The sequence below is a fragment of the Phytophthora ramorum genome (genome assembly GCF_020800215.1).
Source record: "Phytophthora ramorum isolate Pr-102 chromosome Unknown Phyram_PR-102_s0012, whole genome shotgun sequence".
NCBI lineage: Eukaryota > Oomycota > Peronosporomycetes > Peronosporales > Peronosporaceae > Phytophthora > Phytophthora ramorum.
Genome location: NW_027150658.1, coordinates 1,511,145 through 1,526,216, shown reverse-complemented (window position 1 = coordinate 1,526,216; position 15,072 = coordinate 1,511,145). Strand labels below are relative to the sequence as shown.

The 15,072-nt window shown below is 48.1% G+C and overlaps 2 protein-coding genes across 2 annotated transcripts; both read left to right on the top strand.

The window, feature by feature from the left end:
- Positions 1-4,233: 4,233 nt before the first annotated feature.
- Positions 4,234-4,590, top strand: KRP23_11707 (uncharacterized protein; the record flags this gene model as incomplete). Its single annotated transcript, XM_067882276.1, has 1 exon — positions 4,234-4,590. The coding sequence occupies one exon, from the start codon at positions 4,234-4,236 to the stop codon at positions 4,588-4,590; it is 357 nt and encodes a 118-aa protein (XP_067740544.1).
- Positions 4,591-8,578: 3,988 nt separating this feature from the next.
- Positions 8,579-9,070, top strand: KRP23_11706 (uncharacterized protein; the record flags this gene model as incomplete). Its single annotated transcript, XM_067882275.1, has 1 exon — positions 8,579-9,070. The coding sequence occupies one exon, from the start codon at positions 8,579-8,581 to the stop codon at positions 9,068-9,070; it is 492 nt and encodes a 163-aa protein (XP_067740543.1).
- Positions 9,071-15,072: the final 6,002 nt, after the last annotated feature.

The window sequence follows — 15,072 nt, the reverse complement described above, 5'->3', positions numbered from 1 at the left end:
GAACGACGTTATTTTTCAAAAGCTGAAGAAATGGAATCCTCGACAGAACAATGGGGTACGTGAATGCTACAAGTTGATAAACACCGCGTCGACGTGGTAAGGGAGAAGCAAATTCTAGCAGTACTGAAGAAATGGACAACCATTGACTGGCGGGCAAACTGTTAATTTGATGGTGACAATGTACAGTGCATTGGTATTTGGTACAAGAGCTGGAGATAAAATGGGAGAAGTGACGGTAGCGATGGTTGGAAACGTTGAGGACGGTCCTAGTGAAAACTTGGATGCTGATGGAGATTTAGATGCAACAACAGTTGCGCTCATTGCAATGAGTAAGCGCCAGTAAAAGACGGAGATGAAGGCGATAATGAGCGTGAGCAGAAAGAAAGCAGAACATATGCAGAGGTGGAAGTGGTGAGCCCTGACAATGAGCGTGAGAAAGAGACTGAGCAAGATGAGTTTCCAGCGACGGATGAACCGCAAGCTGCTGTGAATGAGAGAAGTGTGCGGTCAGATTCGTTAAGTGAAGCAGAAGACTATGCAGTGCCTTGTGATTCAACAGCAGTGGATATCAATCCAAGGTATAAACCTCGTGGATACTACGAGCATCTCTTGTTAAAGGAGATAGACGACCTGCTTCTGCATGAACGAGTTCACCAACTCCTTCACATGCTACATGAGCTAACGACAGCGATACAACAAAGCGAATGCAGCAGGTCTGAAGTGTTTAACTCATTGAGGTTTGTGGTCTGGTAGGTGAGGCAATCGGCAGAACAAGACCAACCTCTTGGAATGTATCGCGAATACGCTAATACTACTAGTAGTACTGCTGAATTGCATGTGGAAAAGCTACCAACCTCAGTAAAGAAGACGAATGACCAAATATATGATTCAGATTGCGAGGCATGGCGTGTCGATGTATGCTCACAGAGGTAAATTACGTTGTTCTGAAAACATACAGAATGCTCAGCAACTTGGTATCTACGCTGGATGGTTTGGACATACTTACAGTTTCTGGAGACAGCGACTCGCAAGAGATACCAGTTGGTGTGGCTGTAGGGACAACTTTGGACAAAAGCAGCTTTTTGCTCATGAACCTTTGTGGACAAGGTCAGCATTTTGCGTTTGCAGAGCGCACGAATCGAACGGAATATGCGCTTCTTGCTTTCAAGAAGGCACTCAACGTGGCTACACGTGCTCCAGAAATGAAGAAAATCGCGCAAGCGATGAACACCATTGTGGTGTGGATGATGAATGACCCTCCTGAAGCGTGCCTGCGTAGCACCTACCGTCAACGATGCACCTTAACTTTAAGTGCTACGAAAAGAATGTCAAAATCTCAGCAGAACACAGCGCTCCAGAGGTATGCATCTACAGCTTGTGTTCACTAATACTTGCGATATACGTAGCGATTAAGTTTTCACTCGTTCAATGCACAGAATCGGCAGGGCGATATCAAAATGACTGGAGGGAAACGACGTGATGACACCACAAGAGATTGCAGCGATGCAAAAGCGCGTGGGGCAAGTTGTGACTCGAGTAGGAAAATGGCAGACTGGTGCTATTATTCCCTTGGACGAAATTGACTCGGTGATGACCGAGATGCAAAACATTGTACGTTGCTCAATTATTGGTTGGTCTCCAAAAAGCAATCCCACCCTCTGTGAGTGTGCAGTGGAAGTTGAACAGCACGTGCAGCGGATAAGTGTGTGGAAAGCTCGCCAGAATCGCATTGTTACAATAGCAAAGTACGGGCTTGTGTCTCCAATAAGCACCACCCCAACTCCTGTATCATCTACGTAGCATGGAGGCCGAGGCGACAGCGCTACGCTCATACATTTAGTATGAGGACCGCTCCCAATCGGGGTGAACCGCTCATGTAACATTTGCCCGAAAGAGCTTTGCGACTGGTACCATTTAATTTTGCCAATCATGGCGAGTACCTCGGGGGCTATGGCGCTACCCAAGCAAGGAATACATGAAGATGATGACAACTGTGGGCAAAATGCTGGTAAGGTGCAGACAAGTTCTTCTTGAGTTTGTGGAAAGTGCTCACAATTCGTACCAAATGTCAGTTAACCGGACTACCCACGTATCGGGTACGAGTAACCGAAACCATTCTCGGATCGAGTGCGGGCATTCTGCGCTTTGGTCGTACGAAGTTGGTTGAGTTCGCAATTAGCGCCAAACGGCACAAGTGGTTCAGGGTTCATCTTCGGCGCCTCCGGATCCGGATCTTTCTTCTCGGCGCGGACTCCCCCGCGTGGGGCCGAGATGGAGAGAGGAGGTGAGCTCTGTACGACGGGCACGGTGTCGGCTACCTGCCTGGCGTTTGCCACACAAGAATCAGCCTGGGTGTGCGGGGCCTACTACCAAGGCGTAAGGGCAAGGTGACCCCTCGCGCTCAGCTCAACACCAACGCACGGAGGGCCTGGTGCTCCCTCGTGTCCAAGATCTCACACCAGCGCTTCGGGCCTGGTGAGCTCTTCGCGTTTCCGTTCAAGCACCAAAGCACAGAGGACTTGGTGTACCTGTTCTCCACCGCGTCGAAAGGACTTGGTGACCCTCTTGCTTCCATGCGTGCCATGCCGAATCACCCGGCCTAGACAAAGAATTTCCGGGCTTATAAAGCCCCAGGGACTTTGGGCTTCGACGCCCCAAGCGATACAGGAGTCTATAGCTAGCAATGACTAACGAAATAGATGATCCCCCCCCCCCCATCGTACGAAGTTGGACCTTAGAAACTTCAAATTTAATGCGTATTGTTCAGGGTTATCTATGCAGAGACTGGAAATATACCCAAGACGTCGGGATGACTACAACATCCTTGGCTGTCGCTTCAATCGTGAGTGCAGCTACTTCTTCGAGGGTCTTGCACGCAGCTTCGTCCGCACCCACAACTTGAATAGCTCGCCGGCATTCGCGCCAAACTTCTGTTGAATAGCATGGAGCTGTTGGAGCAGAGGAAATCTGGTCATGAAGTGGAACCTGGGCGACCAGTGAGTTGAGACAAGCTAGGGCCGGCCGCTCTCTCTTCGGCCACGGTGTCAATATCGGTCGGCGTCGTGCTTCCTTTTAGGTTGCGGTGGCCATAGATGGCTGCTTCGTGAGTTGAGTCGATAGCCGCGTCGTTAATCTGGACAGTGTCTTCCGCACCTGCGATGGTACTGCAGCACGCAACGAAGCCTACGACGATCAACAGTAGAAAGCGATTCAGACGCATTGTTGGTATTGTTCAGCAAATTGAGTTCTGGGAATTCCAGTGGAATGAAGTGCATGCATGCACTGAGGAATATTTGAGCACCTTCTACTCGTATTAGCGCAAGCATCGAGAACCGGTATTGTAACAAGTGTTTCCAGGGCAGGAGATGCAAGAAGATGGTGATTCCGTCCGTATAGGGCCTGTACACTACATGGACATAGCCGCCTATTGATGGGGGCACATTCATCAAAATCGTAGGTTTTGCCCAGGTGCGGTCGTGAGCAGAAGCTGCCAAAGCAGTACAGGTACAGTAAAAATAAAAGACAAGCGATAACGATTGATTCGTGTTCGTCGCTCCGCATACATTATTGATGAGTGTGCAGCTCCAAAATCTTAGGCTTTGCCAATGTGAGGTAAGGACTGCTTGCTGCTACTAGTAGAAAAGAGTGCTGTACCTTTAGTACATGTACAGTAATAAACACGAGGATAACATCCACGATAACAATGTGTACTACCTGTACCGGCAACGTTTGCGAACGTATGCGATCCCTACAATGCTACGCAATCGCTATTATACGTGACTTGTCTGGTGCTTGGCGAGAGTGAGCTTTGACAAGAGCAAAGAAAACTCGATCAACGAGAATAACTAGTATTCGGCGGACGGTCGCCGTATTCTGCACTCAAACTGTAGTGTAGACTCATCACCTCACCGATCGTAGGAGAAAATAGATCACACACGATTTGTGTGATCATTTACATGTTCATGATCACGACCGAGATGAGATTCAAAGCCCATGATAGATTTGATTCACATTTTGTGGTGACAGGGTTGGATGGAGTAGAGTACATGGAGTGTCGGCTAGTCTCTTGCCAGTGTAATGGAAGCCAGCTGGAAGTCGCTTTTAAATGCGACGACGAGAGCCAGCAGGATGGATATGACACAGGGCTCGAACACCACTGCTAACAGCAGATGCCATCACTTCACAATTTGTTCTCCGCTGCCAAAGTGCAAATATCCCCAGCAAAACGAATCCATGGCGCTGTACTACGTCGTTCTACTAACAGTGGCTGCCCTCCTCGCCAGCATTGATACTGTCTCGGCAATTACCGACGCCAAGGAACTTACCATACCAGAGGCGGCCGTGTTGCCCTCCCATCAAGATTCTGTGAAAAGATTTCTGCGGACGAACATGGAGCGTGCTGAGCGTGACGCCACCGCGGACAGCGAGGAGAGGGGTGTTGCCAACGACTTAACGCACGCAATTGGCCATTTTGACGGCATGGCCAAGACCGGGTTGGAGCAATATTATACCTTTTCGATTTCCAAGTGGCTCTCTAAGCTCAGAAAGAAGATCACCAACAAGCTTACGGGAAAGAACCAGACACCATGAAGATGACATTGAGCTTCACCGTTGGATGATCAAGAATCAAGTGTGCTGGATTCAATGCAGGGCACCGTGTAGCGAGTATCTAGTTGGGCAGCAGCAAGTTTTCCAAAACATGACACGAAGACGAAAAGTAGTGTTCGCACCGCAAACACTACTGTTTGCAAACTGTTTGGTAGTGCACTGCAACTCTGGCGAACGTATAGGTTGAGTTAGGCGAGTGTAGCCCAGGACCAAAGTTCACACCAACGAGTACGTACCTACGTACTTTTTTCAACGCTAACCTTTTCTCATTAGCACAGTTTGCTGGACGGAATGTCAGAGATTGCTGCGGAGAAACCAACTCCTGTCTAAAATTCGAGGCCGCACCTCTCAGCTGCTGATGGAATGTAGTCAATATCAGGTGCAACATTTGTCCATTGGAAAGATCGATAGGCTATTGTTTCATACTCTACGGTGGGGTGAGATCTTCGTCATGACGCAACAGTCTACAAGTGCGTGGGAAATTGGGAACTGGAATTAAAATAGTATAGTAATAGGTCTCCGAGTTAATACTACCTCGACGTCATTTCTTCTTACTATATCTATTTTTTTTAAATTAAAAAGGCATTGCATGGCTAATCACTGATTAGAGTTCAATTCTCTGGGATACGTGATACAATACACCTTAAAGTTATTACCGGTGCATGTATTATAATGCATTGTCAAGTATCATTTCTCCTAGCCTCACATTGGCAAACCTAACCTTTTGATGCCAAACAAGATGTGCACCCGAGCCAACTGTACCATTCTCATCCGCACCTTGGCCAAGCCTAATATTTTGATGAGTGCGTGCCCATCGAGAGTCGGCTGCTACATCATGTACTGCACTCACATGTACGGACGCTAGCATCTTCTTGCATGTTCTGCGCAGCAGGGCACCAACACATTTGCTCCTGGTGCTTACGCAGATTTCCTTGAACAATTCACCTCGTTTTCGATTGGGTGCGAATCGAGAATACATTATTTCCCAGGATCTGTTTCGACTGAACCACTTGCTGTGAATTTGCGTCTAGTAAAAATTCACAAACATGTTTGCGGAATATACTGCAGTAGAAGAGAAGAAACGTGTATCTATACGAGCTGTCGAGCGTACCTCGATCAAAACTGCATTGTCAACCCCGTGAAACGTGGTCGGTATGAAACCACCAGTCGAGCCGCCTCGCATCAAATCGCAAGCTTATGGAGACATCAATTGTATAGAGATACTAGCATATCCTATCCTGCGGACGGTCCGGATACATGGACTTACGCGGGCGAATACCTGAAGATATATTGTGCTTTGCAATGGTTTTGCTCGAGTTATGATAATTCAAGGTCGATTTACCCTCCCCATCCCCCCCCCCCCCCCCCCCCATTCCCCGATGTCAGAGGGTACGACAAAGGCAGCAAGCCGATACGCCGGCTATTGTTCTCGATAAGCTTTCACGTCTTCACAAAGAGGTAGGAGAGTGTAAACCACCACCGAGTAGAGCTGTCAGTCCAGACTTGGGAAGGTCTGAACGTGCAGCTCTCTCAACTAAAGCTCTGCACTACCAGTCATATTGTACACCACCTACGCAATTGCCTCCCTCGCATTGCTGCCTGTACGCACCTCAACATTGAACCCAGCATCCGCATCCAATTCGACGATACTCTTAAAGATATTGTTGGGTACGCCCCGAGGTTTCCCTGGCAGCGCTTCACTGCTCCAGCAAGTTCTCATTTTTCTTTTTGCTCCGTCAAGCACACTTGCCCAAGCTCCAAGCGCCAGCGCGCCAGCGCTGTCCTCCGCGAAGGCGAGGAGGAGGAAGAAGATCGTTGACGGAGTCCCGACAGCCCATTGTTCGCTGCAGAGGAGCTACCCGCCACACTCAAAAATGCTATTCTTGGCGGACCTCGTAAGGCTCGAGGAGAATGCTGCGCCGACTCGAGAGCTGCTCAACGGATGTCACGTCACGCGACCTGCATGATGAGACTGAGCACCGTCCACGTTTGCTTCAAGACAAGACGTAAGCAGAAAAGTTTCCTAGTGTCGCCGTGCCTATCTGGAGGTGGGGAGGGTTGCATGGTGATTGCCGGCTCAGGCATGAGCCCTTTCGGACTCTGTAGGAAACGTACGTATAGGACGCCCTTCGGGGAATAATGGGTTAAGAATTTTTAATTCCATGTCATTCTCGCTTTTACACGTGATTTATGAACATGCTCGATCAACGAAGCGACATTGTAGCTGCAAAGCACAATCATTTATATCATACAAATGCGTTGCCCCTGCCGAGCGGGATCACGCGATATCAATTTAACGAATAAGACTCCTTGTCATCAGTTGTACTCCATAGACATCCTCAGGCATGTTCGTGCATTCTATACACTAACGAACAGTAATTGGTATTTGCAAACGTGTAAGTCTGCTTGTGTTTCCTACAATTCTAAACAACAGCTACACTACTGGTGGTGCGATGGGGGAGAAGTGGCAGGCAGCTTAACAATTGGAAAACTAAGAAGGAATGCGCGCAAAGCAACGCGAATTGAGATGGCTAGTGACGGTGCACGAACTTTTGCCAGCCTGTCATTGTTTGGACCAGGGGAGCCGAAGTCAAGCTGTCGAATAATGCCTCACTGCAGCCACAAACACGCGATAAGAAAAAAGGGCTTACTCGACTGTTCCAACCGCAAGGTTGCTACTACAGCAGTGGCGCTATGGTCTACCTCATCGAACGGTAACGCCTCAAACCGGATTCGAAGTCGCCATTTCTTACGTGCTAACAAGCTCAACGAGTCGGGTTAAGTGAGCTGCATTCAGTGCATCAGGTCACCATTTCTTACGCGCTAACAAGCCCAACGAGTCGGTTTGAGTGAGCTGCATTCAGTGCATCAAGAACCCAGTTTGTAAACTGTATGCTAACGTTTGTAATCGCTACACGATTCGAGCGCAAACATCACGTGGAGGACTGAAATTCTATGTGCAGCGACTAAATCGCTTCCTTTCCCTCGTGTTATGCCTCGCTCAATCTTGAGATCGACTCGGGATGCACTAGGCACAGCGCTTCTCTATGGCAGTTATTGTACTCGTCATTGAAGGTTGGACCAAAACTTATTAACATGCCACACAAATGGCAATAGCTCTTCGAGTTTTTATCCGATCAGATTAAGACGGCCACAACACTGTTCCTTAGTGCGTTGTACGTGCATTACAACTTTTACTTCGCTAGCAACATGTCCGGGTCATAAACCAAGGCGCGAGAGCTGACCCCATGTCCGAAGGGCTTTGTTGTACGGTGTTACGAGTTCATGACCATATCGAAGGAAGAAGGGCTCTTTAGGGGGAAGCGGACCCGAGACCTTGTAGCTGCGTGTATGAAGATTGCTCGTGGCACCGCTACGACCGTAATGGACGAATACAGAGCCGACAACATTACCAAGTTCGAGGTCGGTGCACCATATTCGCGACGCCAGCACCTTATCAGGTGTGTATCGTTAACCTGTGACATATGATACTTTCATCCCAAGCCAAGCAAGTGTGGCATGAAGCGGAGACAAACTACCTCTGTAAATCGATGTTGGCTTAAATAATTTGAGCCCCTGGTTAAAATATCTATGGACGTTTTTTTTACTACATTTGCACTTTCGCCTGTAAATCCATGTGTATTGCCCCCTTCTCCAATCAGAAGTGCTTCTCAAGAGCAACCCGTTTACCGCAACTCTGAAGCCTCAGGAGTGCGTTTGTAAAGCGACCCGTAGCGCAGTAACGGCTGCGATTCAGCCGATTTTGACCTCATTTTTGAAATCTAGACCCAACTTTGCTCCCTATATCTAAATGTCGCTATAGGTTTTAGGGCTGTGAATCTTCATAACCGATGGCTACATTTTGGTCCAACGACTTGTGACGAGTACAATAGCTGACAAGGTCTACTACGACTTCATTTCCCAATTACCATTCAACTGACGCAGACATCGACAAACCAAGCTAAAAAAAATGCGTGCGACTCAAGTTCTGCTGGCGACGTTTGCCGTTCTGGTGGGATGCACCAACGGCTTCGTTGCGGTCGTCGATGCTGACATCAATTTGAAAACCGTGGCGGCGACTACTGATGAATCTACATCTGCCTCTGAAGCTGAAGTCGTGTCCGTACCAGCTGCCGCTGCCGCGGCTGTAGCTGCCGCTGCCGCGGCTGTAGCTGCGGCAGACGATGCCAACGCGCCTGAAACATTTGTCTACAAGGTGCCGTTCGTGGTTGGCAACATCACTGGCACGATGATGATTACCATCGACAAGGGTAGTCTTCACGAAACCTCGGATGGCTTGGCATTAACGGACCCATCGAAGGTGTACGACTTCGATCAGCTTCAGAAGAGCGCATCGGGTTCGGGTGAGGAGGATCGCGGACTTTTCAGTTTTGTCGCGTCAAACCTGATTCAGTACAAACTGACCCAAAAGGCGGTGTCGTGGGTCAAGAGCATCTTTTAAGAAGACGCAACAAAGTGTGATACTTTCGCTCTCCCAACAAGCGCACGCGAACGAAGTGATTGTAGACTACGATTCGCAGTAGCTACTAGACATTAATTCAAAAGATTGCGTTCATCTGGTGTACTCCGCACGATTATTGTTCGACTACCAACCAACAGCTAATGGATGGTGTATGTAGCAATGTGTTTGTGATTCCCACAATGTTAAGCAACCACTATAATACCATGCGTGGCTAGGCAGGTGTTTGGCGAAAGAGATGAACTATTTGACAACTGCCTAACTTCACCAACGTGGTGCAGATGAAATCGTCACTTCTCCGACTATTCTTGCATTGAGTATTGGTAGTACTAGGCTAGTATATACTACTGCTAGTGTACTAGCCAATAGGTTAAGAAGAGCGAAGTTTGTATGCAGCTTGATTGCATTAAGGTTCATTTATATGGAGTAGTGAGTGGCTATGTGTAGCAATTGCTGGTTTAAAAACAATGCTGGCGACCACAAGCTTGACTGCCTCGGTGTTATGTTGGTCTTTAGAACACATCAGAATTAAACGTCCCCAATTCTACTCAAACATGTATACTGTAATTGTTACCAAGATTGCTACATGTAGGACCACGATGGGTATACGAATGTGGGCCGGCCTTCTGAGGGGAACAACTTCAAGAGAACAGTGGGCACACTACATAAATACAACTAAACTGTTGAAGCTGCAGCCATCGCAGCGAGTTGCGACGGTGTGCTAACAACTCTTCTCTCGTAAAAGCAAGCGGCCGTGGTTGCAGGTGACAGCGACACTCACGGTAAAGATGTCGTGGATGCTGCACCAGCATCAGCTTGCAGGATAGATTGGGATCAGGCGCGTCTCCAGTAGCACCGCTGTTTCTGTGTGCTCTACAAGGTGCAACCCCAGTAGCTAAGTGGCTAGACGTAACGAGCACCGAGAGTGCTGTGAACTAGGGACCAACTTAAGCTATCAATATATTCCTCACTTCGCATTTTACTATCAACCGATCAAGTCGTTTAAATCTTCCTCTAATCTAGCCTTACATCAGAAACAGTTAGTGATCGACGCTATGCTAGCTCATAATACTGTTGCATACACCACGTACCACTTTGACGACTTCGGCGTAGCCAACTCGCATGTACATTAGACTACGAACGCTGAATATCAGCTTTTGCACGTGGAATACATCCCTCCAAACGGAGTGTTTTACCATTGTCACAAGGGTATCAGAACACTGGTTCAATCTTGTCAGGCGAGCGACTGGTACGAGCGGCTGGTTAGGAGTTAGCATCACCGCAGTAAAAAGCCACTGCATCCTGTCAACAAGCTCCTCGAAGGCACTCCGTTTTTCAACAGCACCATGCGTATTTCGCACGTGTTCTTCGCAACTGGTCACGTAACTAAAGTCCTTTTCCACGCGATCGATGTCTTCAAACCCTTCTTCACCGACAGCAGACAACGCAATTCGTCCGGGCAGCTTTGACTTCAGATCAACTGTCCAGATAAAAGTAGATGCCAGCATCTTACTGCATGCTCGGCAAATGAACTCGTAACGACCATTCCACTCTCTACCCCCTTGGAATGAAGCTATGGTTTCAATCTGAGCGACAAGTTTCCCATGTTGTAATGTCATCGACAGCACGTCACTGGAACTCAATGACAAGACCATTATCTCTCGATGGCTGATCACAAGCTGTATTGAAACAACGTCCGCCCTAAGAACTATAGCCCTCCGTTCGTTGAGAAGCACGGAGCTGAATCATTCCTTTATCCGGATGCTGCTCAGTCAGCTTTGTACAGCTCTTCTACTACTGGAGATAGATATACGCACACTACTGCCATCTCATCTTCGTTCGTTGCAACTGGTCTCTCTGGAGGAGCCTCCATCGCTAACGATGATCTTGTAAAGCGTCTGTTGTCAAACCCTCTTAACGCTGGATCTTATTTCTCCACGTCGTGGCCATCACTTGGTGCTGCTGCAGCTTCTACCATAATCTCAAATCAACCGGCGCGTGGTGCCTTCGTAGCTGGCGTCGCAACGGCTAATGGAATTATGGGGACGTAGAACTACATGCTAAAGGTAAAGCTAACTGATCTTCACCCTATATTTAAGGAGTTAGATCTCATGGCACACCCTCAGACCCGCCTCCGCTTCCGAGTCAATCAGGGTACCTCTACTATTGCCGTGGGTGCTTCGAAGGGCACATGTCTAACCAGAACTACTCTTGCCTATGGCAATACCTGTCCAATCATGGTTTCTGCTTCTTCTACTGGGAATACGATGGCTGGGGCCTTGCTGTTTCTGCCGTGTTCAGCATTGCGTGGGGTGCTGTTGCCAATACGCTCGAGCCTACTATTGATGATACTTACGTACCTTTTACCACTTCACGTCTTTACGTTCCGTGTGTGCATCTTGAGAACCCTCAAGCGATCATCTCAAAGCCAGTCAAGACGGTTCGGTTTAATGATTGCTATGCTCATTGGTTCTACCAGCGCACTGGCATTGATAAGTAATCGACACCTCTTACTGCTGCGTTCGATCTCCAGCTATCAGCTTCTATTAAGAACTCAGCGTATGTAAGTGTGATGCCGTTTGCCGAGCAAACTGGTAGTTTTGCCTCAGCGGCAGTACATGTGTTCCAAAGCCCTTTCGATTCAGCTCCTTGGACTCTCCACCCCGGGTCCAGTGTCAGAAACGTTAATGTTCGTATCGGTTCCCAGCAGACCTTCGATATCAGCCATGACTACGATTTCCACCACTTCACTAGCGAGGTAGCTAAAACCGCATCGATCAATGGCGATCTCACTCCTGAGTTGGTTAATGGTCTTCTTGACTATCCGACGTGGTCTCTAACTAACCGTGTTCTCATTGCTGACGTTAGTCGTCTAACAGAGCGTGATGTTCCCCAAACGATTCAGATGCAATGTGTGAATGCTGGATACCAGGGCACCAATGTGCTAGTATTAGTTGTGTCCGAACAAGGACTAGCCTTCGATAGATTGACTGGGGAGGTATTAGACTACATCACAGCTTAAGAAAAAAAATAAAACCTTAGTTAAATTCTGCTAAAAGCTTAGGGCATTTGTCAATTACAAATTGACTCTTACGAAGCTAAACAATGTAATTGGGATCAATTCGACTGATCTGCTTGAGAGACTTGCCTCGATATTTTCCCTACGTCATCATATATGAATTTCATCAAGTTAGGAATTTGGAGTGTAACAATATTTTGATCTCCCCCCCAGTATTTAAACTGGGTTGATTGAATACCCATCGACAATAACCAGGACCAGAAGAATATACTTCTTGAATACCCATCGACAATAACCAGGACCAGAAGAATATACTTCTTCAATCTGGATGCCCTTGTATTTTCCAAAAGTTAATTCGTTCGACATGTTATCGGTTTGGGTGATCTAACGGAGCCGCCCTTATTACAATCCGGCCTGTATTTTTTAGTGACGACGTGTGGTGGCAAAGAGGGTTGTAATCTGGAAATGATTTTAGTAGCGGAGGGTTATTCACCTACCCACTTGATGTCGCCGAGGGTATCATCCAAAGCTGAAAGGTTGAGCAAAACTGCGTCACAGCCCTCCTTTGACTCATCCTCCCATATCTCGCGGAATTTAGTGCCGGAGACGTCGTGCTTTGCGATGAACCAATCTGCCGGTTTGCTTGCGGTCTCCACCCGCAACTCGAGCTTGATTGGGGGCACGAATTGTTTCACGAAGTCTCCACCAACGGAGCATTTGACTTTAGCGACAAACTTCAACGTTTCTGGGTGGTACCGATCTTGGTTGACCTTCTTCATTTGGCAATTTGTGTCAAGGTTGCGACGAGATCAGCCGAAATGACAGCCAAGACGCAGTACGAACGCATTTCAACTTACGACTCGGAGGAGCGTGCGAAGCTTGTCATTCAACAACACGATGGGCACCAGTACGTCCCGAAAGCGACAGATTAGTCGGCATAAAGCGGTAAGTGCCCACAAAATGTGGACAAATCCGATGTGCGGGAGATATTTTTGCGGTGATAGCTTTATTGACTTCATGCTTTTGTTGGTGCTGCTGTTGAATGCGGTTGCCAGACTGAACGGCTCGCTGTTCATCTTGATTAAAGACCAACAAAATAAACAAGCAAATAAAGAAGAGTCTGCCCAATCGAGCGGAACTGCACGTTTTAGCTACGACCTCTTGGTGTGGCAGGTCAACTCGATGATGCCAGAAGAGTGAAAGAAACACACACGACACGTCGTCACGGCGTTGAAGGAAGAAATGTCACGATATGTCACGGTATAAAACAATCCGTAGAGATAACCAAAGCCGTGAAAACAGTGAAGCAGTGGGCTCGAAGCGACCCCCATGATCCGATGACCTTCAAACGGTACAGGGAACTTGCTGCGGAGGTAAAACCGTATGCTGGTCGTGTTCCTAATTTTGTGGTCAGATGTAACGTCACCGACGTCACGAAGTCTGTTCGAGCCGTGACACGGCGAGCGTCAATTGGCAACAAGCCAATTGAAGCGCATGCCACACGCATGCACGAGCAAGATTGCTCGCACAGAGCTCCTTGTTTGTTCGCGCATGCTAGGCATTGCACCTTCAAGGAACATCATTCACACTTATATTTGACTTAACTATAGTAGCTGCTACCTCAACATCCAACTGCCGTAAAGGCAACGTCCCTTGAAGATTCACTCCATGAGGACTCAAGAATCACTATAGTCAAATGCATATTAGGAAATCAAGTAGCTAGGGGGCTGCAGCTAGCCTGCAGCCCACAGACAAAAACAACTAACCATTTCAATCTCACTTTCCAACTTACCTTCGAGTGCTTCAGTGCCTCACTTCACCGGTCTTCTCCGCCTCGTCTTCGCCGTCGTAACGCCGACGCCTCCGACGCCCTCTCGACGCCCAAGTGTACCCTGTCTTTGGTACACTCCTCGGACACGTCACTTCTTCCTCTGCGCCCCGGCTGTACCCGTGCCAGCGTTACAGTTGGTAGCACTTGTTGGTCTGGGGGGACCGCTTGCGTTTTTACGCCGAATTTCACCGCACGACACCTGGAAAGGCTCTCCTACGGAGAGAGTATCGTTGGTTTTCTTGCCTCGCAAGAGACTTTACTGGAGTCTGGTCTGACTTTGGTTGTGCTGGGGTTGCCTCCATCTCCTGGGAACTGGGTTTTGCCCCTCCTCGAGAATTGCGGAGTATCAACGCACCCCTCGACGCAATAAGCCATTGTCTCGAGCCGGATATGTACTGTTCTTGCACACCCTCGTCGCACTGCTTTGATGCCCAAGAGAAAAGAGCGTGATTACACGTTCCGTCACTCGATTGGTGACCTTTTCAACGACGCGCAGCGTGCCAAGTCTGCTGTTTCACTTCGTAGCTTTTTCGCATGCAGTGTTGGCAAACACTTTCGCTACGTTAAGGCCCTCCGAAATCTAATTCCGGACGCCGCTGATCATCGCGCAAGAAACATCTTGCAGCATCTGTCCGAGCGCTTGTTACAGCCGCTTGGAGAACTTTCTGAACTTCTCTGCACGTACCTCGACCGCAAGGTTTTGAGTTACGTGACAGAAAGAGGTACAAAGCGCCGTAGGCTTGAGTAGTGGATGCCTAAGCGTAAGGAACGTGATTGGGATTCCTATTTTGATTTTCTGGACTCAGAAGCTTACCGTGTGCTCTCTGAACACGACGCAAAACACCTTCTGTAGTGAATTCTACGAGACCCTCTCCCGCCAAGGTGAACTCATCAAAGAGTTCTTCGGTCCGCGTATAGAAGAAGCAGAATCTGCCAATCTTCGTAACCGGCTGGAGGATCTTCGCTTGGTGTTCGAGGATAATCTCATTTCGACTCAGTCACAAGTGCTTCGCCTTAAGTACACTGAAATAACGTACAAAAGGACTCGTTTTAACCTCGATTAAAAACAAAAACAAAAAAACCGTACTTTCTTCTTCATCATGACTTCGTTAAATCCGGGAGGATGGTCAATGG